Source organism: Manis javanica, chromosome 2 (genome assembly GCF_040802235.1).
Source record: "Manis javanica isolate MJ-LG chromosome 2, MJ_LKY, whole genome shotgun sequence".
NCBI lineage: Eukaryota > Metazoa > Chordata > Mammalia > Pholidota > Manidae > Manis > Manis javanica.
The window spans coordinates 4812386-4831916 of record NC_133157.1 but is presented as its reverse complement, the minus strand read 5'-3'; the positions used below and the strand labels follow the sequence as shown (position 1 = coordinate 4831916).

Here is a 19531-nt window from a genome sequence, read left to right as displayed (position 1 = left end):
CTTGATCCTGCTGATCTGCAGCTGAGGAAGACTCTCCCGCCCCTAATGGAGAGGGACTCTGGGAAGAGGCACTCCCTGGGGGACATTGCCTGTGGGCGCCGTGGAAGGGATGGCAGTGCCCTGGGAGGGCGAGTGTGCTCAGGGTTCCTGGAGTGCTTTTGTGTGAGAGGCGCTGATCTGAAGGCCGGGGAGAAGTCCTGGGGTCAGAGGCAAATCTCACGGAACCGTGGGCACAGGGCCAGGGGGTGGGGGCCCTGCAGGGCAGGTGGGGCTCAGCGCGCAGGTCATGGCTCCTTCCCGTGAAGTAAAGCAAGCTGGCCCCCTGGCCCAGCGCCCCCGACTCTTCACCGACTCCGGGCTCCGGCTTGTTCTCGGAACCAGAGGATCCCCAGCTGCTCTCTGTCGCCTGTGTGGCGCACTGAGTCCACCAGCAGCCACTGCGTTCTCCACTCTCTGGACTCCAGGGGCCACCGACCAATCCATGGCCCAGCAGCTCTGAGACGTGTTTAAAGATAGAGCGAATGTTGGTGCTTATGTTTTTTTCTTTAAAAATTTTTTTTTCTTTTTAAAACTAAGCTCTGTGTTCAGCATGGAAACCAGGAACCAGGCTCCAATCACATTGACTGATTTTTCTGGTTCCTTTTCAGGAATGAAAGCTCTTACTCTGCCTCACCCGGAAGGTCAGGGGGCGTAAGTGCCCAGCGCGATCTCCTTGAGGAGAGAGGGGAGGAATACTTGAGTGCTTTTGACAAGAAGGCCCAAGCAGACTTTGACAGCTGTGTCTCTTCTCAAAGAATAGGCCAGGAGCTCTTGCTTCCACCCCAAGAAAATACCCAGGAAGCAGGTGATCCTGGGGGTCACAGCCCAAACCTCAGGTGCCCCCCACTGGAGCCTGATTTTGCCCCAGCTGAGAAAAAGCCAGAGTATAGTAATTGGGACATTAGCCACCAGCCAAAGGCCACCGGTGCAGCCAGCAGTGTTGAGGAGGAGGCTCCCCAGGAGGAGCTGCCCTTTAGCACCTCCTCCTGGGAGAAGGCAGGGAGCCCCAACAAAGAGCCCCCGCTGGAGCCTGAGTGGACCTCGGAACCCCGGGGCCCTGGCAGCCAGCTCCAGGAGCCTACCGGCAGGACCCGAAGATCAGGACCCATCAAGAAACCTGTCCTAAAAGCCCTCAAGGTAGAAGACAAGGAGAAGGAGCTGGGGAGGATGAAGCAGGACCCGGGGATGGGGGGTACCCGCCCAGCCAAGGAGAAGGGGCTGCCTCGTAAGGTGGAAAAAGATGAAGATGAGGAGAATGGCCCCACGCTGGCCAGTCCATCCCCTTCTACCTTGGAGGGCCAGGGTTCTACCCGCATGAGTTTGGGCCGTGAGGCCAGCAAGTCTGAAGAGGACGAGAAGCCCGACAGGGCCTGGGAAGCCAGGCCCTCCCGGGAGTCCAGCGATACTGCCCCAACGAGGAGGAATAACTGGATCTTCATTGATGAGGAGCAAGCCTTTGGGGGCAGAGGGCAGGCGCGGAGCCGCGGCCGTGGCTTCAGAGAATTCACTTTCCGTGGCCGGCCTGCCAGCAGCAGCATCTGTGGGGGGGCGGTCCTTGGGGTGCGGGGTGTCTACAGCGGCAGCAGCCAGCGGAGCGGCCGAGGCCGCGGCCTGCGGGAGTTCAGTCAGCCGGATGACTTCCCCAGGGCCAAGCCCCGCCGGAGGATCGCCAGCGAGACCCACAGCGAGGGCTCTGAGTACGAGGAGCTCCCCAAGCGGCGTCGGCAGAGGGGCGCGGAGAGCGGGATCGAAGGCTCGCTCCTGGAGAGGGGCGAGAGCGGCGTGGGGAGAGGTGACTTCAGAGATTCCTGGCGCTCCAGCAAGATGTACTCTGAGGACCGCAGTGGTCTGGACACGAAGAACCGGGGCCCTCGGGCCTTTGGGCGAGCCCTCCCACCCCGGCTGAGCAATTGCGGGTTTGGGCGGAGAAACTTCGTGTCCAAAGAGTCAGCCCCCTGGCAGAGTAAGAGTCCGGGTGCCTCCTGGCAGGAATACAGCCCTCCTGACGCGTGTGGGTCCCGGCGACCCACAGACAGAGACTATGTCCCCGAGGCCTACAGACATTCTGACTCATTTGGCGCCAGGGGCTTTGAGGACAGCCGCCTGGAAGACAAAAGGTCCTTCTTCCACGACGACCATGTGGCAGATTGTGAAAATGTGGAGAACCGGCCCTTCAGGAGAAGGCGCCCCCCACGTCAAGACAAGCCCCCTCGCTTCAGGCGCCTCAGGCAGGAGCGTGAGTCCCTGGGCCTGTGGGGGCCTGAGGAAGAGCCCCACCTGCTGCCAGGTCAGTGGCCCAGCAGGTCCAAACTCTGTCCTGGGGACAAGAGTGGCGCTGTGGGCCGCAGGTCCCCTGAGCTCTCATACCAGAACTCCTCTGACCACGCCAACGAAGAGTGGGAGACGGCCTCCGAGAGCAGTGACTTCAGTGAGCGGCGGGAGCGGCGGGAGGGCCTCGGGGCCGAGCCTGACTCCCAGGCGGACGGCAGCTTGCCTGGGGCCAGCTTGGGCGAGAAGAAGGAGCTGGCCAAGAGAAGCTTCTCCGGTCAGAGACCCCTGGTTGACAGACAGAGCCGAAAGCTGGAGCCGGGAGGGTTTGGGGAGAAGTCTGTTAGGCCAGGTGGTGGTGAATCTTCTCCCCGTTATGACAGCCAACAGAATGGGACGCCTTTGAAAGCCAAAAGGTAACACAAAAACAAAATCCCAGGTTCTTTTTTGTTGCTGTTCTGTTGTTAAGCCAGTTTTTTAAGCAGCACGCCATGCATGCATGTCCTACCATGTGTCAGGTGCCCTCAGCTCTCTCCCTCTCACGCTCAGAAGGGCCACCGCCCACCAGGCTGTTGTGTGTGAGCATCTCCATCACTTGCTCTTGACTGCTTGTCTGCTTCTCTTGTGGCGTTGTGTTGTTCTTGTTGTGCCTTGAAACCAAATTTAGAATCCTCACCGCAGTGGTCCTCCTGTGGTGGCTGCTGGCATCTGTCCCAGGAGTTTAGCCTCCATGTGTGTTCTTGGAGTTCCCCAAGGGGCTGCTGCAGCAAGAGGGCATTACCTGTGCAGGGCACTGGCGGGCCCCAGTCAGGCCACCAGGTCCCCTTGCCCCAGGGCTGCTGCCAGACCACATCCTGGTGGGGCATTGCTGGCCTCTGGCCCCACAGAGATGGTTCCTCCCTGAACGGCTCTGCTTCTGTGCAGACGCAGCGCTGCCCAGGGATTGCCACTGCGCGTGGCAGGAGCTGGGCGGAAGTATAGGGGACTGGGCTGCCTGATGCCCGGCGAGCATCTTGACTGCAGTGAGAGGCTCTGTGGTGGACGGTCTGTGCTCAGTGTCAGCTCACAGGCTGCTCTGGAGCCAAGGAGGGGCTCATGCAGCCAGCCTCCCTGATGTTGTGGACTGCATGGCAGCATGCGCAGGAAGACTGCTCCCCACCTCCCAGCCTCAAAATCCAGGGCACAGAAACCTGGGGTGTAATTAAATCATACCCCAAAGAAGGAGCCACAGGACAGTTTGGGATGTCAGTTTAGCCTAGCTTCCCAGGCCCCAGGTTGCCGAGACATGGCTTTGCTTTTGATTTTTGCCCAAGAGCCCCAGGCCTGGCTTCGTGCTGGGGTTCTGTTTCAAGCTTTCCTGCTCTGTCCTCTCCTTGCTGTAGCCCTGCGAGTATGGCACACCGTGGGCAAGAACAGAAGTACTGAGCCCTGGAAAGGGGCCAGGGAAAGGGCTGTTTCCCCTGTGAGAGGCAGAGCTCTGCTGTGGTGCTGGTCTGGGGGTGGCCTTCCATGTGGGCTTGCACGTGATGCACTGCTGCTGGTGTGCAGCCCCTGCTGAGTGACAGGTGTGGTGGGGGAACACGGGCACGCGTCAGGGCCCTGCGTGAGTCTGTGAGAGTGCGTGCATGCTGTGTGCGTGCAGTCTCCTTTCCCACCTCCTGACCTCGGGTTGCTTCTGAGCTAACAAGGCCTCCTTCCTTCCTTCATAGGGCCCCAGATGAAGTCTTGCCTGGAAGTCTTGGCTGCAGCAGTGGGAGCGGCCACTACAGCCTGGAGCGGGCAGCCCATGATGCCTCTGACATCCCAGAAGCCACCTGTGAGAAGGCAGAGGAGGCCAAGCTGGCTGCTCAGAGGGCAGGCGAGCAGGGAGAGGCCATGACGCAGTTTGACCTCAGCTATGGAAGTGAGTCTGTCGCCTCACATCTTCAGCGGGAGGAAGCGCCCAGGTCAAACCCAGGTCCCCAGCAGCCTCCGCACATTGCTGTTCCCTATTCAATGAGTGTCTTCGCCCTAAGGTTAAGTCTGGTGCCACAGTGCTGAGCAGAACAGATATGATTCCTGCCCTCCTGTTGCTCACAGCCTTGCTGAACCCCTACAACAGCCCTGTGGTGTCCCTGTTTTAAAGGGAAGGAACCCGAGGCCCAGAGAGGTTGAGAGGTTTGTCCAAGGCCAACACAGCTGGTTAGGAGCAGAGCTGGGACTTAAGCACATCTGTCTCCCAAGACTGTTTTTGTAACTAGCACTATCCAGCCTCTTTGATCTGACGTGACAGCGCTAGAGGTGGGCATGAAGCAGGTAGAAATCACAGCCAGATTGCCGTACACCCAGGTGAGCCATCCTCAGCTCCTCGGAGGTATCAAGCCAGGGATTGCCTGGCCTTCAGAGTGAGCCCTTCCTTAGAAAGCAGGTGCCTGAGGGGTTGGGTTATTCTTGGCTTCTGATGAAAGGAAACACTGTCCCTTTTTGTGAAATCTCGGTTTAGGTGCCATCGTTGAAAATTGCGGGTCCAGCCCTGGGGAGGAGAGTGAAGTGGGCTCTGTGGTGGGTGAAGGTTTCATTGAAGTTCTGACCAAGAAGCAGCGCCGCCTGCTGGAGGAAGAAAGGAGGAAGAAGGAGCAAGCCGTGCAGGTTTGGGTCGTGGGCCGCAGGCTGGCGCAGAGGGAAACCCGGAGCCAGAGAGACTAGGGGTTTCTGAGTTAAGTCCAAGAGAGAGGAGAGGAAGAAAGGGGTATTTATTAACCACACACCGTCTACCAAGCACCCACTGTCCCTGTGTCCTGTGGGCATGGATGGTGCTGCGCTTGTTCTTAAAGAGGGTGACAGCAGCAGAAATATGGCTGACAGGGTGTAGACCTCCATCAGGCCTCTAGTCCATCCTCCTTCTGCTGACTCGTCCCCCTGGGAGTCACGAGAGTTGGGGTCCCAGCACTCAGATGCTGTCAGAGCTGAACCCTGCATACGTGCCTTGTTAGTGGTGGTCAGTCCCAGTCTGTTGGCTCATTGGCTGTCCCAGGTGCTTTGGCCAGCACAGCATTCTAGCATCTGGGGCCCTCTCGGGAGGCGGAGTTTTGGTGTCTGGGATGCTCAAATGTGTCCTTGTTCATGCCTAACAGCAGGCTATACTACATTCCTTTTCTCTCCTTAGGTGCCTGTCAAAACTCGGGGTCTCTCCTCCCGTATACCGCCTCGGTTTGCTAAAAAGCAAAACAGCCTGTGCCTGGAGCAAGGTGATGCGACTCTGCCTGGCAGCAGCCTGGGCACTGAGATCTGGGAGAGCAGCAGCCAGGGTAATGGTTTGGTGTGGGGCTTACTGCTTGGCCCATCGCCGTCTCCCAGACCCAGGGTCTCTTCTTCAGGAGCACCCTGCCGCAGGGGCCCTGATGATAGAGGGAACGTCACCTGCTTCTCAGCAACCTTGACTGAGCCCAGGGTGTCAGATGCCATCTCCGTGCTACTTGGCGCTATAGCTCCTGAAGAGATGGTAACTTTTCCTGCCCAGATTTGGTGGAAGAGCAGAGCATTCCATATGTTCCGTCCCCCTAAGGCCCCTCGAGGAGTTGTCTTTTGACCCTTTGCCCACATTGGTCACTGTTTTTCTTCCCTTGTGGAAGAGCCGCAGATGGTGGCTGGGTACGGGAATAGGTCTGGAAGCTTTCCTGTCTGGGCTGGGTACCCTTTTCTCACCTAGGAGGAAGGTTGTCTGCTCCTCCCTAAACGTTCTCTTAGACAGACTTGTGACCAGAGTACAGTGGATTTTACTTTTTGGAAAATGTGCTTCCTTGAATCCTTTGTAAAGAAAATTTCATATCTGATGCTATTTTTCTGTTAACTTTTCCTTTTAAAATACAAAACCATTTTAATTGAGCAGATTCTTGAATTCCCAATTTGGGCAGGGCCCTGCAGGGTACACAGATGAGTGAAACAAGGACATGCACACCATGCAGAGCAAGCTTGGGGGAATTATCCATTTCCAGGTTATTTTTATATAAAGCAGCTGAGGCTTCCGGAGTGCAGTGACTCAACCCTAGTGCTATATGGCAAACCCCTAGGATCCGGGGTTTGAGTTCTTGATTCTTTCAGTTTTACTACATGGCCCGTCCTCATATTCCTGGTGAAGATCTTGGTTACAACACATTGCAAAATAACAGGGAAGTACTCAACTCTGCAAAGTACGGTATCTTTTAATAAAATACTGATATCAGTAAATTTGGTATTGTGTGTATAATGGGTATCTTGGTCCAAAATGCATACCTGCCAGATGGTCAGGCGGAGCACAACTAGACTCAGGGTCATCCTCTGTCGCCAGGCCTTTCCCTCCAGGGTTCTGTGGTGTCTGGTCGGTTCCTTAGGTCAGGGGCCCGTGGATGCTTCAGAGGGTTCCTGGATTGTAAAACAGCATCTAAGTTTTTGTGCATATGCACAGGGTCCACAGCTTTTGTTGGAATCTCAGTGGTCTGTGGGCTTGGAGCTTTCAGAGACTTGGTAGGAACTGACAGCTTTTAGAAACAGTTGGCTGAAGGGAGAGCTTCTCCACAACAGAGGTAGCAAGACCTCTAAATGGTGTGAATGAAAAGTCACTGGTACGTGTATGAGGGCATGTAACTGATGGAATGGTGAGAGACATGGTTATTGAAATCTGTCTGAGGGTGTTGGAAGGTCGGGTCAAGCTATCGGACCAGCGTCTGTGCATCAGATCTGCTCACGTGCATGTTGTTTTCAGGGCAGGAGGGCGGGTACGGGACCTGGGTGGGTGAGCTATACCTAGGCTTGCATTTCCAGCCTGGGTGTTGCTCTCAGATGCTCCAACTCTGTCTTCCTCCTCCTTGCAGCCCTTCCCATTCAGGCCTCAGCCAGCGACTCCTGGACCAAAGCTGCCACTGCCTTCAGCAGCACCGAGTCTGGCTCTGCTGAGGTAAGAGGCCGTGTGCTGCTCAGCTGCTGGGTATGTGCGCACACTGTCCGTGTGGCCACCTGCCTGAGCTCTCCCAGGGCTGCGGTGGTTGAGCCGTGAGCAGAAGCCGTTTCCATGGGCCCTGGCTTGTTGCTGGTCCTCCCGATCACTGAGGTCTTTGATCTGTGTGAGGTGCCTATGTGAGAGGGCAGAAGGGAGGGGATTTGCAGGGAACACCCACCTTGGGGGGTGAGCACTGAGGGCCTCTCCTTGAGACGGCCACATGCAGGAGTCAGGCAGTCCTGGCGCAGAGCTCGCTGCATCGCGTGATCATGGACTTGGGCAGGTTGGTGTGTTTTCCATCTGGGGCACATGTGTTGGGGCACCACGCTTGGTCTTGCTGGTTGGAGGTCACATTTTGGAGTTTGGGGGTCAGGACTCTAACCCACTTTGTGCCTTGCACAACAGGGTTTTAAGAGCAGCCAGGGAGACAGTGGTGTTGACTTGAGCGCTGAGTCTCGTGAGTCATCTGCAACGTCCTCGCAGCGCAGCTCGCCATACGGCGCTCTGAAGCCAGAGGAGATGAGCGGGCCCAGCCTGGAGCCCAAGGCTGACAGCCGCAAGGAGCAGGCTCAGAAACAGTCTGAGCAAAAGGTAACCTGGGAGGCCTGTTCCTGGGAGCCAGGTCCTCGGAAGGGGGCTCTTTTTTGTCCTTTCCCTGATTGCTGGGTGCTTAGAAGCTAGAGCCTGGGTCCTTCCAGTCTGTGTTTCTCAGCCTCTGTCCTTTCTCATCAAGGATTCAGAACAAGGCTCAGGACAGAGCAAGGAGCACAGACCGGGACCCATTGGCAATGAGCGTTCTCTGAAAAACAGGAAGGGCTCCGAGGGGACTGAACGGCTGCAAGGGGCTGCGGTCCCGCCTGTTAACGGGGTGGAGATTCACGTGGACTCTGTGCTGCCGGTACCGCCTATCGAGTTTGGAGTCAATCCAAAAGTGAGGCTTTGATCCCCCCTTTTTTTTTTTTGGTATTTGGAGAGGAAGGGCCGGGGCCTTAGATGGGGCTGTCTCCTAGAAAGAGCCAGACGATGGGAGCTGAGCAAGTCTCCAGTGGAGTGTGCTGGTGTGTGGTCGTGGGCGGGATGTGCTTCTGGCCGCCCTCTAGATTTCTCCACTGACACCAGCCAGGTTCTCAGGCCGAGCGGGCGGGTGGTCTTCATTGTCTCTGATGGGTTGGACACTGGGCATGAGCAGATCGCAGGGAGAGAGGATGGGGGGGGACATTCTTTCTCGGGTGCTGTTGGGAACCATCTGGCCCATTTTGTTCATACAGTAAATGCTGCTTAGTGAATTCTTTGAGTTGCTGAGACTGTGGATCAAAGTAGTGTGAAACTCTGCCAAAAGGGGAGTCAGGATGATTTCAGTGGGCCCTGTTCTCCTCTTTTTAGGACTCTGATTTCAGCTTGCCACCTGGTTCTGCCTCTGGGCCTGCAGGGAATCCAGTTGTCAAACTTCAGGACGCATTGGCCAGTAACGTAAGTCTGCACTTCCACGCCCAGCCCTCTCGTCCCTCTGCTGGCAGACCCTGGTGTAAAGAGAGCCCTGTGTGGTGCTGAGGCCAGAGAAGGTGGGCCAACACCAGCTTCTGGGGAGGCAGATCTGAGTCTGAGTTGTGGCCGTGTCTCTGGCTAGTCACTGTACTCAGGCAAGTTGCTTAAATGTTCCAAGCCCTGGTTCTGTGACCTTAAAATGGGATATTATAGCGATCTTCCTAGGGTCTGGCTTACCTGGCATTCTTTGATTCTACGATCTTCCAAGTTCTGAGGTACATTTGATAATACTGCATGAGGCAGGTTTCTGCACTCTGAGATTCATCGGATCCCTGTGATGTGCAGAGGTGTCTGTGAGATGCTGGTGTCTGTGAGAGGAGGGTCGAGCAGTTGCATTTCTGAACATACGTTACCAGGGACCTTGTTTTTGCAGTTCTGGGGTGGCACTGAGACAGGACCTGGGTATCTCCAAGCTAGGGAGAGTGCCTATGTGCTGGGAGCCAGTAATCCTTGTGTGGCCGAGACATGACTACCTGGCTGGAGCCCTCCATGGGATGCAGGTGTGGGGGCTCCACAGACTTGTGTCTTAGGTCTTGATGAGGCAGCTACTTGGAGGAGATAAACTGTGATCTGTGTTGCCAGCTGCTCCATCTTGATGATCTCAAGTGCATGTGGCTAAACCTGGAGGTGCATTTTGACATTTCATGTGCCATATGGGTTTCCTCTGACCCCCGTCGTATTCCATGGTTTCATTTCCTGCTCCAGGCTGGGTTAACACAGAGCATTCCCATCCTCCGGCGTGACCATCACATCCAGAGGGCCATCGGCCTCTCCCAAATGTCTTTCCCCACTGCCGACCTCACTCTGAAGGTAAGGCCAGCCCTGAGCTAGGCGCAAGCCACATGGGTCCTTAGCTGGTGAAGAGGCGGGAGTGAGCAGCCCCACCCCACAGCTTAGGTTTGTGCTGTCCGCTGCCTCCCTGGTAGTAATTTTCATTCCTCCCCTCACTTGAAGATGGAGTCTGCACGCAAGGCTTGGGAAAACTCACCCAGTTTGCCGGAGCAGAGCTCTCCCGGAGGCGCTGGCTCGGGCATCCAGCCCCCATCCTCTGTGGGAGCCTCCAGCGGAGTCAACTACAGTGCTTTCGGTGGGGTTTCCATGCCGCCCATGCCCGTGGCTTCTGTAGCACCCTCTGCTTCTCTTCCAGGTAGCTCACTCCCTACCCTGCCAGCTCGGGAGCCTTCTCCATTCACTTTTAAGAGAAACCTTGGACTGACAGTCCTAAGCACCCCTACACCCCCTACCTTGACTTAAGGGGTGTGTAGAAGGCAGCTATGTGTCTAGGCTGCGTGGTCCCAGTTTCCTACATGCTGCAGATAGCCTGCATTTCCTGCTGTGTTGCCTTGGCCTAAGCAGCTCAGTGCTTTTAGTTACTGATCCCTCCTCTGTAAAGTGAGAGCGGGCTGGGGGACATGGGGGAATGACGCTGTTGTGCCTGGAAAATGCTCTGTCAGTCAAGGCCTCAATAAGTGGTAGCTGTTTTTATTGCTGTGTTGTTTCCCCAAGGGAGAAGGTGGGCATTTTGAGGGCCCAGTTGCCAGTCTCAGTGATGCAGTTCCAATAGATCCTTCTGACCCTCCACTGTGGACTCAATAGCAGGGAGATGAAGAGGAGAGTGACTGAGAGACTAAAGCAGCCCTCAATTGCAGTGAAGCCCCTCCTGAGTGTGCGGCAGTGGGAGAATGGTTAGGTGGGAAGGGTAGACTGGAGCCCGCCCCTCCTCCTGGACCCCGGTGCTGCCGCCTCCCCAGGTTTCCTGTGGGTGCATCAGGTGTGTCACAAGTGGTGTGGTGCTGCGAGCACAGGGCCAGGAGTCTGAGTCTGAACCAGCTCTGTGCGCACTGCCTCTCCCACCCGTTCCCCAGGAAAGTGTTCCCACGTAGAGTGTCCCCCAAAGGGACATTCAGTAACAGTGAGACGTGATCCTGTTGTGCCTCCTCTCGGATTCTGTTTCCAGGCAACCACCTGCCGCCTCTGTATCTGGATGGCCATGTGTTTGCAAGTCAGCCCCGACTGGTTCCTCAAACGATACCTCAGCAGCAGAGTTACCAACAGGTGACAACAGCAAGCCAGGTGGCCTGGTGGAGGATGGGGGCTGCAGCACACAACATACTCTATATTTCTTCATTTTCTGTATCCCTCACATGTAATACCCAGCACCTGGCACACCGTGGCAGCCAGTAAATGTTCACTGAACAAATACATGAGAGAGAAGGAAAAGGATTGGCACTCAGTGTTCCAGACTCTACTTAGTTTCCCTTTCTCAGACTTCTGCTCTCTGTATCTTAGCTGGGGAATTCGCTGTAATGAATTCTCTTTGGTAATCAGGTATCCTTCTGATGAAGAGAGGAAAGGCCTAGACTCCAGGCATGGATGCAGTAGAAAGAGGTAGTTTTAGAAGTGAGCAGGTGTTCGTTTTTTCACAAGATTGGCATATTTTCATGCTGTAAGGGGATGATGATTTCTGGAAGTCTCCTTTCTGACGTTGGTGTAGGGCCTTCCAGATGGCCCAGCCCCTGCAGGCCAGGATGGTGAGGCTCTGGCAGGGGCACTGTTTGAGGTCCAGATTCAGGACAGAGGACTCGGCCTCTCCTGACCTCTTTTTAAAACATGCCCTTAAATATAATACTGTTCCATTTTGCAAGAGTTTGGTTTCCATGTAACTGGATTACACTGCACATGTTCCCCTTCATGTGCGTTTTCCACTTGCCGTTATGTTCCACTTGCCGTTATGTTTACAAAAACTCCCTCTGTTGATCACTGTAGCTAGGATTCATTTTTGTCGCTGCACAGAACCCAGTATAGTACTACCCCACGGTTTAGGATTGCTGCAGTGTTTTGCTTTTTCCCAAGAGCAGGGGAAGCACAGGAAGGAACATGCTCAAATTCACATTTTGTGTGGTGTTGCAGCTGCCACGTGGAGAGGGGCCGGGTATTTGGGAGGTGGAGGACCAGTGAGGAGGGCACTGCAGTTACGTGCCTGGCATCCCTTCCACAGGCTGCCGCTGCCCAGCAGATCCCAATCTCTCTTCACACGTCTCTGCAGGCCCAAGCCCAGCTGGGACTGAGGGGCGGGCTCCCTGTCTCCCAGTCTCAGGAGATCTTCAGCTCTTTACAGCCCTTCAGGTGAGAAGCAGGGACTAGGGGGGCTGGCAGCTCACAACCAGGGAGTCACACCACTGTGGCCTGCAGATTTGGTCTTCGTTCTGCTGTTGCTCTGCGCCTCTGCTTCGGGGTAGGTTGGGAGTATGGTGAACCGTCACTTTGCAGTTCCTTATTATCGTGCTGTAGGAGAGGCCGTGGGCCTGACCTGCACATCCCATGTCATCCAGCCCGTCCCTGACCCTTCCTCCCACCTCCCCCCACCTTTGGCCTGCTCTTGCAGTGTGTCTGATGTCCTGTGCCTTTGGCATCGCCTTGCACAGCCTGGATGTGTCCATTTAGTTAATCCACTGGTGTGCGAACTGTGCGTGCCCAGACTAGCAGCAGCAGCCCAACGTAGGAGCTTGTCATAAATGCAGATTCTTGGGCCTGTCCCAGACCTTCTGAGTCAGAAGCTCTGGGGTCTGGGCCAGCAGTCTGTGTTCTGGTAAGCCCCCGGGACATTCTCGTGCACGCCTGTATGTGTGATCACTGGTGTACTCACACCCCTGACCCCAACCATCTGTCTGCCTTTTACAGATCTCAGGTGTACATGCACCCCAGCCTGTCACCGCCCAGCACCATGATTCTCTCTGGAGGCACAGCCTTGAAGCCTCCGTACTCGGCGTTCCCAGGAATGCAGCCCTTAGAGATGGTGAAGCCCCAGTCCGGCTCACCCTACCAGCCCATGAGTGGAAACCAAGCCCTGGTCTACGAGGGTCAGCTCAGCCAGGCAGCCAGTCTGGGCGCCTCCCAGTTGCTGGACTCGCAGCTCCCACAGGTCAGGAATGCCGTCACTCCAACCCCAAAACACTAGGTCTCGTTCCTTCATGCCTGTTGGTCCCTTCCATTTGCCTCTTGGCTGACCTGCATACTGTAGGAAGGACCTCCAGTCCTTTGGCCCGTGACATGGTCTCTCCAACACAGCTCCTGTCCTAGTTCTCGTTGGATTCTGTGTCTGTGTAGATGATGCCTCAGTTCTCCATCCCCCCAGGACCAGGTCTCCTTGCACCACGCTCTCTGCTCACAGTCCCGTCTGGACCGGGCTGTCAGCTCTGCTGTCATCTCCAGCTTAAGGATCCTGCCCAGTAATCACCTCTGACTTTTCTGACTCACTGTGTCTAGCGTGTCAGCTCTAGGCCTGCTTTTGCAGCACTTAACACTTAGGGACCCACTTTCTTCCTTGCCCTAGTGAGTGGAGCCACTCCTTTGCATTGGTACACCCCCAGCCCTCCACGCACTGTGTCCACCTTGGGTAAATCCAGCCCTACCGCTGCTGCAGCTGTCTGCTGGGAAGAAACACCCCGTCCAGACGCAGCTCGGGTTGAATCCACCTGTGCCCTGTCGGCCCACCTCCCTCCAGGGGTCTGGGTGCCCGCCTGCGCCTAGTTCAGTCAGTCCCCACCCTCCTTGCAGCAGTTTCAGACTTGGAGCTCCAACCTCAGTGCCTTCTACTCCTACCATGATCTTGCTTCCAGTGTTACCAAGGAAACGTAAGCAATAAAAAGGAAAGAACTTGTGCAAGCTCCCACTGCCCCTCTCCTTCCACAAGGGTGGTCTGGCCGTGCTTGGGGGCCCCGCTGCCCCTCTGCGGCCCTCTGTCCTGCCCTCTCTGGGGCACTGCTCCGCAAGTCTCCTACTTCTCCTGTGTCAGATGTCCTTTCAGTGTTCAAACGTGCAGGAGGACCACCCTCAGGATGGGGGTCCTCCTGATGACATTCTCAGCCACCTCATTGTTCCCTTTAAAAATAAAACTTCTTCTAAGGACGCCAGGAAAGGCCGTGTTCCTGAACCTGACGGTCTACTCTTCACTGTCTTCCTGCTGCCTCCCTGAGGCCCTCTTCGTGGTCTCTGTTGATGTCGCCTTCTTGCCTCCCAGGCTCTGTCCCCAGGCCTCTTTCTGTGACTCGAAATCCTCTTCAAATGTCTGGCTTCCAATTTTCTCAGATTTCTATCTTCAGCCCAGATCTGTCTCCTGAACTAGATCCCGCAGGCTGCCCAGATCTGTGCTGTGGTGTCTCATGGCACCTCAAACCTCCTACCATGTGCAGACTTTATGTCCAAAGCATGGTTTGCATGGTTTCCTCGGGTCTTCTCCTTGTCCGGTCTGTGGCATGCTGGGGCCCTGCTTCCCCTCACACCCTGTCTGCTCCCTCAGCAGGTCCTATTTCCTCTTCCTTTGAAAGGTATTCAGAATCCAGCCATCTCTCATTGCCTCACACCTGCCACCCTGTCCAGGTGCTGCAGGAGCTCCCGCCGATTCTGCTCTTGGGCCCTGCACTCTGATCTTCACACAGCAGCCAGAGTGCCCCTTTAAAACACAGGTCAGGTCCCTCCACACCCTGAGCCAGTGCCCCAGAAGTGGCAGCGCTGTCTTTATCTTTGTCCCACACCCTGTTGTGTGCAGGCTGGAGTATGGATGTGAGGCTCTGGCTGCCACACGTCTCAGTGATGCAATTCCAATAGATCCTTCTGACCCTCCACTGTGGACTCGATGGCAGGGAGATGAAGAGGAAAGTGACTGAGAGACGGAAAGTGGCCCACCCTTGTCCCCTGTTCTGAGAGCCTCCAGGCCCACCACTCATGTACCTGGTTCTGGACTTCAGAGTGGGCCTCCCACCCTATTCTTCTGTTGTGATATACTTCAGAGGGATTCAAGAGGCTCCAGTTTGGTTGCAGGAACCCCAAACCCCAGAACCCAGTTGCATCTTGTTTTCTGTCACCTTTGGAGGTGCAGTCAATGAGTCCTGCCTTTTATGCTGCACGAAGGGATACAGAGAGAGCCTTCTGCGCAGCCTCCTCCTTGGGGGCTTGCCTGGATGTCACTTCCTAAGAAGCCTTCCTGGCCTCCCCTGCCTCCTCTCCCACCTCCAGCTTGCACTTTGCACTCTGGGCACCCTGCAGCTGTATTCAGCTGCGCTTTCACCACCATTTCCTGGGTCTGGCAGTGTCCTGGCACTTCCCCCACATAGTGTGTTCAGTGAACCCTTTTGTGGGATGAAAGCAACGAGGGCTGGGGCACAGGACCTCTGCAGACTCAGGCGTGGTGCACTGAGACTGTCCCTGTGCTGCCTGGTCCTGCAGTTGTTTCCTTGCCACCTGCTGATGTCCAGAGATAAGATTTGTCCCCACCACTGAGAGTGTCAAATCTGGGGTGATTTCTGCTGTGCTCTAATAGAAATCCAGAATCTTCACTACTGGGCAAAGACCTCACTTTAATTCTTTGGAAATAAGAATCTGAAGTGCAGTATGTGGTTGCTTTCGGGTGTCCGTGTAAACAGTGGTTGGTGGCTGTCTCCCCAGTATCGATTCCTTCTAACTGTCCCTGTCATCCAGCAGCTGACAATGCCGCTGCCTGGCTCCCAGCTGCCTCTGCCACGGTACGGCTCTGGGCAGCAGCCCCTGCTTCTGCCACAGTCCATCCAGCTGCCGCAGGGGCAGAGCCTCTCTGTCGGGGCCCCCCGAAGAATTCTTCCACCTGGGTCTCAGCCTTCTGTCCTTAACACCAGCAGAGAGGTAAGGATGACTCCCTGCTTGGTTCTGGGGAGGGCCCAACCCTTTCTAGCTATTTGCGAACCGATGTTGTAGCAGAAAATGCCAAAGGGCTGGGATACAAGCTCCTGGCTTCACCAGACCACTGATTTCCTATTCCTGAAGGACTCCCAGAACCCCTGGGTTTGCGTGTAAGCTAGCAGTGTGAACAAGTGGGGTGTGTCTTACACAAGGACGGCATGTGCAGCTGGCACCTGAGTACCTGTGGAGCCTGCTTTACACACAAATTCTAGAGATCCTGACAGCGCATTCCCAGGGCTGGGATCCAGGGGCCTGCACTCCTCACCAGCCCCAGGGGCTCTGTTAAGGGGCTCTGCTAACCGTCTCTGGGGGAGATAGGTGGTGGTCACAGCACAGTCAGTGCCCTGTGGGGGTGTGGCCCCACCCAACTCAAAGAACAAATACAGGAATGGCTTCTTCCTCTGAGTACAAGTCCTCAAGCCCAGGTGGAGGGGAATGCATGCAGATTCCTTTAGAAGGTACATTTCTATCTGGAAATTCTCAGGGGCCCTCACTGGCTATGCCCAGGGTGGCTTAGCAAGGGCCAGGCTGTCTCCAGGGCCAGCGAATGACAGCTTGCCACTTGGTCTCTTTAGTCCTCTCAGATGGAGATGAAGGGCTTCCACTTTGCCGACAGTAAACAGAATGTTCCTTCAGGAGGCTCTGTGCCGTCACCACAGACCTACAGGTAAAGAAACGCCCTGGGGTTGGTTGCTGTGTAGCTGAGCACTCGCTGTAGATAGACGCGGTGGTTCAGGAGGGTCTGTGGGCCCCAAGGAGAAGAGCAGAGGGCACTAGGCGAGTGGGTCCATGAAGTCCCAGTGTGGGGGCACACGTGTCCTAGTTAACTGCACCACAGGAGGGTCAGAACTGGGGGAGTGGTTTTGCTTTGAATCATCGTAATAAAGGCTCTGGTTTGGGAGAGCTTTCTAGAAAGGAAGGAAAAGGACTAGCTAACATTTCATTTTAATAGTACTGGGGCTGACCCTGACTGCTCACAGCTTTCTCACTGGACTTCAGAAAAGGATTCACTGGCCAAGGAGGCACAGACCCCGGGAGGGAGGCGGTTCCCTTTGCTGAGCCGCACTCCCTGCACTGGCCTCTGACGCTGCCGGGACTTGTCACTGTTGCGTGTGTGGGGCCACACTTCACGCGGGATCAACTGGCCCCTTCTCTCTGCTTCCTCTATATCTTTCTCTGCCTCCAGCAACTGTCCCAGGTCCCTTAGCTGGATTCAGAGGTGACTTTGTAGGAATTCCTGATTGAGTTCCTATATTAATAAGTCAAGAGAACCTCTGCTTCTCTGGCCCTTTTAGCCCTTGAGGAAGTGTGCTGGGTTGGCAGGCAACATGCTCTGGCTGTGGGCCCAAGGGTTGGTACAGTCGACTCTTGTTACATGTGGGAGATTCCACCTGTTGGTACATGAGTAACACAGACCCAGGAGGCTTGCAGAGCTGTGTGAAGCCAACCGCACAGCGCCAGTGTGCCATAAAGTCCCTCCGCGGGCACACAGATGCCTGCCCAGTTGAGGACCATTGCCAGTCGGGTCACTGTCTCTGTGAGTTCTTGCTGCAGTCGCTCTGCTCATTGTTCTTAGACGTCGAGGCCGAGTCCTCCTCTGCCACATAATTCCATACTTCAACTGCATTTCCAGAGAAAGGGATTTTTATGAAATTTTTCCATGTCATCATCTTTTCTGTTCCTGTTTTTACTCTTGGCTTCACTTATTCTCGTTTGTTTTCTGACCGTGTTTTTTACATAGGCCCAAACAACAAAACTGTAAGAAAAATAAACATGGATGGCAGCACAGAACAGTGAGGATAATTTGGAAGAAAGAAGGCAGCTTCAAGTATAAACAGACGCTGGCGTTCCCTGCTGCCATAGGCAGGCAGGTTTTAGCAGCGTCTGGTGACAGGCAAATCTAGAATATGGAAGCTCACCTAACAAGAGTCGCCTGTGTCCACTTAGTTTAGGAAAGGCAGCAGCTTTATTCTTGGGGAGGGTATTTAGAAAGTATAAGCCTTAAACTGGTAGCCTTTGTTCTGTCGGTGTTTCAGTGGGGCTGGGAAAATTGGTGTATTTTTAGGGAGCAGTGTTTCCCAAGGGTTCTGCCAAAGAAGGGTTTCCTGGTCAGCCTGTGGGGGGGGGGCGCTGTGTCCGAGACGGGCTGTGGGAGTCACGCTGCTCAGCACGGGGTCCAGGTGGGCCCGCTGCTGGGAAGCCTGTTGAACTCTGTGCGAGCCCTTCCCTTGCTTTCTGGCCACAGAATGCTTCCGTTCACAGAGCACCTCGTTAACGTGCATGGGAGCTAGTTGTCTGGTCAGTGGACCCCATCTGGAAAGATGTTCTACATTTTCCTTCCTTTTGGTATCTTTCTCTGCCCCTCCCTGCCATGAAAAGTGAAGACTAGAAAAATACTCGGCATAATTCTTATACCGGGTTTATAGACCATTTGTGTGGGTCATGGATGGAGTCATGTAGGTCCAGACCTTCTAAACCCTGAGAGAGAGCTGGTGTCCATCCATGTGTGTGGTCAGTGTCTGCCTGTAGCCGGGGCGGGGGCCGCTGCCCCCTCAGGTGCATCTCCACGGGCTGCACTGGCAGAGCCAGGGCCGTCCCTGTCCACTGCCCCTCGCCCCTTCTGCACGCCGGCTTTCTAAGGTCTTTGTTTTCCTCCTTTGTGGAGAGGCCCACGAGCCTGAGCCAGGGCCCACCGTGTGCTGGGCTTGGCTCCGTTTCCGTGGTGACGCGTGTGTGTTCTCACCCCCTGCCTTTGGTTTTTTCAGGCCTAGCTCTGCTAGCCCCAGTGGGAAGCCCTCTGGATCAGCAGTTAACATGGGCTCTGTGCAGGGACACTACGTTCAACAGGTAGAAGATGGCTTTCCAGACCCTCTGGCCCCGGACGCTTAGGCCCGTCTCCAAGCGCCCAAAGAGAAGGGCCCATCCAGCCCGTTTGAGTGCTGCTATTAAAAAGAGAGGCGTGCCCTAGCACTTAAGAGCATGGCGCCGGGAGCCGGGCAGCCCGAGTCCCTCCTGGCAAAGGCATTTCTCCTCTTGATGGGCGTCTGGATCCTTCCTTGTCCTGCAGAGAAGGGAGGATGCGGATTCCTCTGAGGAGGTGACGCCAGGAGGAGGACAGTACCCCGTAGCAGTGTGGGCTGTGGAGGCCCTGGGACTCGGTTAGGTCTGTGGGTCAGCTCTAGAAGCTGGGGCGTGTGCTTGCATGCGTGTGTGCGTGCGCGCGTGTGTGCGTGCACCTGCTGACTCTGGTGAGTGCTGTGTCTTGTCTGTGTCTTGGCTGGGTGGGCTTACAGATGGCAGGCGTTTCCCATTTTATAACGAACAGGATGTCTCAGTATCTTTGCCCTCAGGCACTCTCTTCTTTGCTTCCACTCTAAGATGTGACAGGCTGCAGAGCTCACACATGGCAGGCATGGGTTTTCAATAAAACAGCACTCTTGGTGTTGGAAGTGGAAGGTTGACCACTCACTTCACTTCTCCGAACCTGGCTCTCTGGAGGTCACTCCTTGATTGCTTGGACTGAGCTTCTAGAGCTTTCTTAAGATTTCCCACCCACAGCTGTACGAGGGGCAGAGTCGAGTCCACTGCTCTGTGACACACTCCACTGTGCAGAGCTGCAGACAATGGGACCCTGCTGGGATCTCGAGGTCAAGCTAGAGTCCTGGGAAAAGGTTTCCACAAAGTGGGAGCCAGGGACAGTCAAAGAAAGGGGAGAAACAAGTCTTCTAGACTCCCTGCCCTGTTCAGCACAGTCGGGGGTGCTGAGGCTCATGGGGTGTCCTGGCATCGCCTCAAGGGCTTTTAATCTGAGGGGTGTGGGGTGCACTGATTTGAAAAGGTTTTCCCCCATATTCAGCCTTGGATATGCCCCCCCCCCCCCACTCCCAGAGGCCCGTGGGCATCACATAGTGCTTCGAGAGGACCTGGCATCTTCCTGCCTCTCTGATTCACTGCACTAAGTGACCGTGGGAGGGGACAGCCTCACACCAGTGTCCTTCTGGGAGAGTGGCT

General features: G+C 55.5%; 1 protein-coding gene and 2 non-coding genes across 12 annotated transcripts in view; all 3 read left to right on the top strand.

The window, feature by feature from the left end:
* The window catches only part of PRRC2B (proline rich coiled-coil 2B), an 87273-nt gene that overhangs the window by 63172 nt on the left and 4570 nt on the right, over positions 1–19531 (top strand). For 3 of the 10 annotated variants that reach the window (XM_073222606.1, XM_073222608.1, XM_073222627.1), the window contains 17 exons: positions 648–2723; positions 4017–4210; positions 4790–4935; positions 5453–5594; positions 7137–7219; positions 7667–7852; positions 7995–8192; positions 8645–8731; positions 9512–9616; positions 9761–9953; positions 10764–10861; positions 11805–11932; positions 12488–12728; positions 14134–14271; positions 15284–15463; positions 16096–16187; positions 18286–18367. In XM_073222606.1, the coding sequence (XP_073078707.1) occupies positions 648–2723; positions 4017–4210; positions 4790–4935; positions 5453–5594; positions 7137–7219; positions 7667–7852; positions 7995–8192; positions 8645–8731; positions 9512–9616; positions 9761–9953; positions 10764–10861; positions 11805–11932; positions 12488–12728; positions 14134–14271; positions 15284–15463; positions 16096–16187; positions 18286–18367 (4369 nt within the window). The remainder of the gene's footprint in view (positions 1–647; positions 2724–4016; positions 4211–4789; positions 4936–5452; positions 5595–7136; positions 7220–7666; positions 7853–7994; positions 8193–8644; positions 8732–9511; positions 9617–9760; positions 9954–10763; positions 10862–11804; positions 11933–12487; positions 12729–14133; positions 14272–15283; positions 15464–16095; positions 16188–18285; positions 18368–19531) is intronic. The other 7 variants (XM_073222611.1, XM_037007891.2, XM_073222623.1 and 4 more) reach the window with 7 other exon arrangements.
* LOC118970509 (small nucleolar RNA SNORD62) lies at positions 10348–10433 on the top strand. The gene has a single exon (XR_005058557.1). It is a non-coding gene; the product is annotated as a small nucleolar RNA SNORD62 (small nucleolar RNA).
* On the top strand, positions 14391–14476 carry LOC118970511 (small nucleolar RNA SNORD62). The gene has a single exon (XR_005058559.1). It is a non-coding gene; the product is annotated as a small nucleolar RNA SNORD62 (small nucleolar RNA).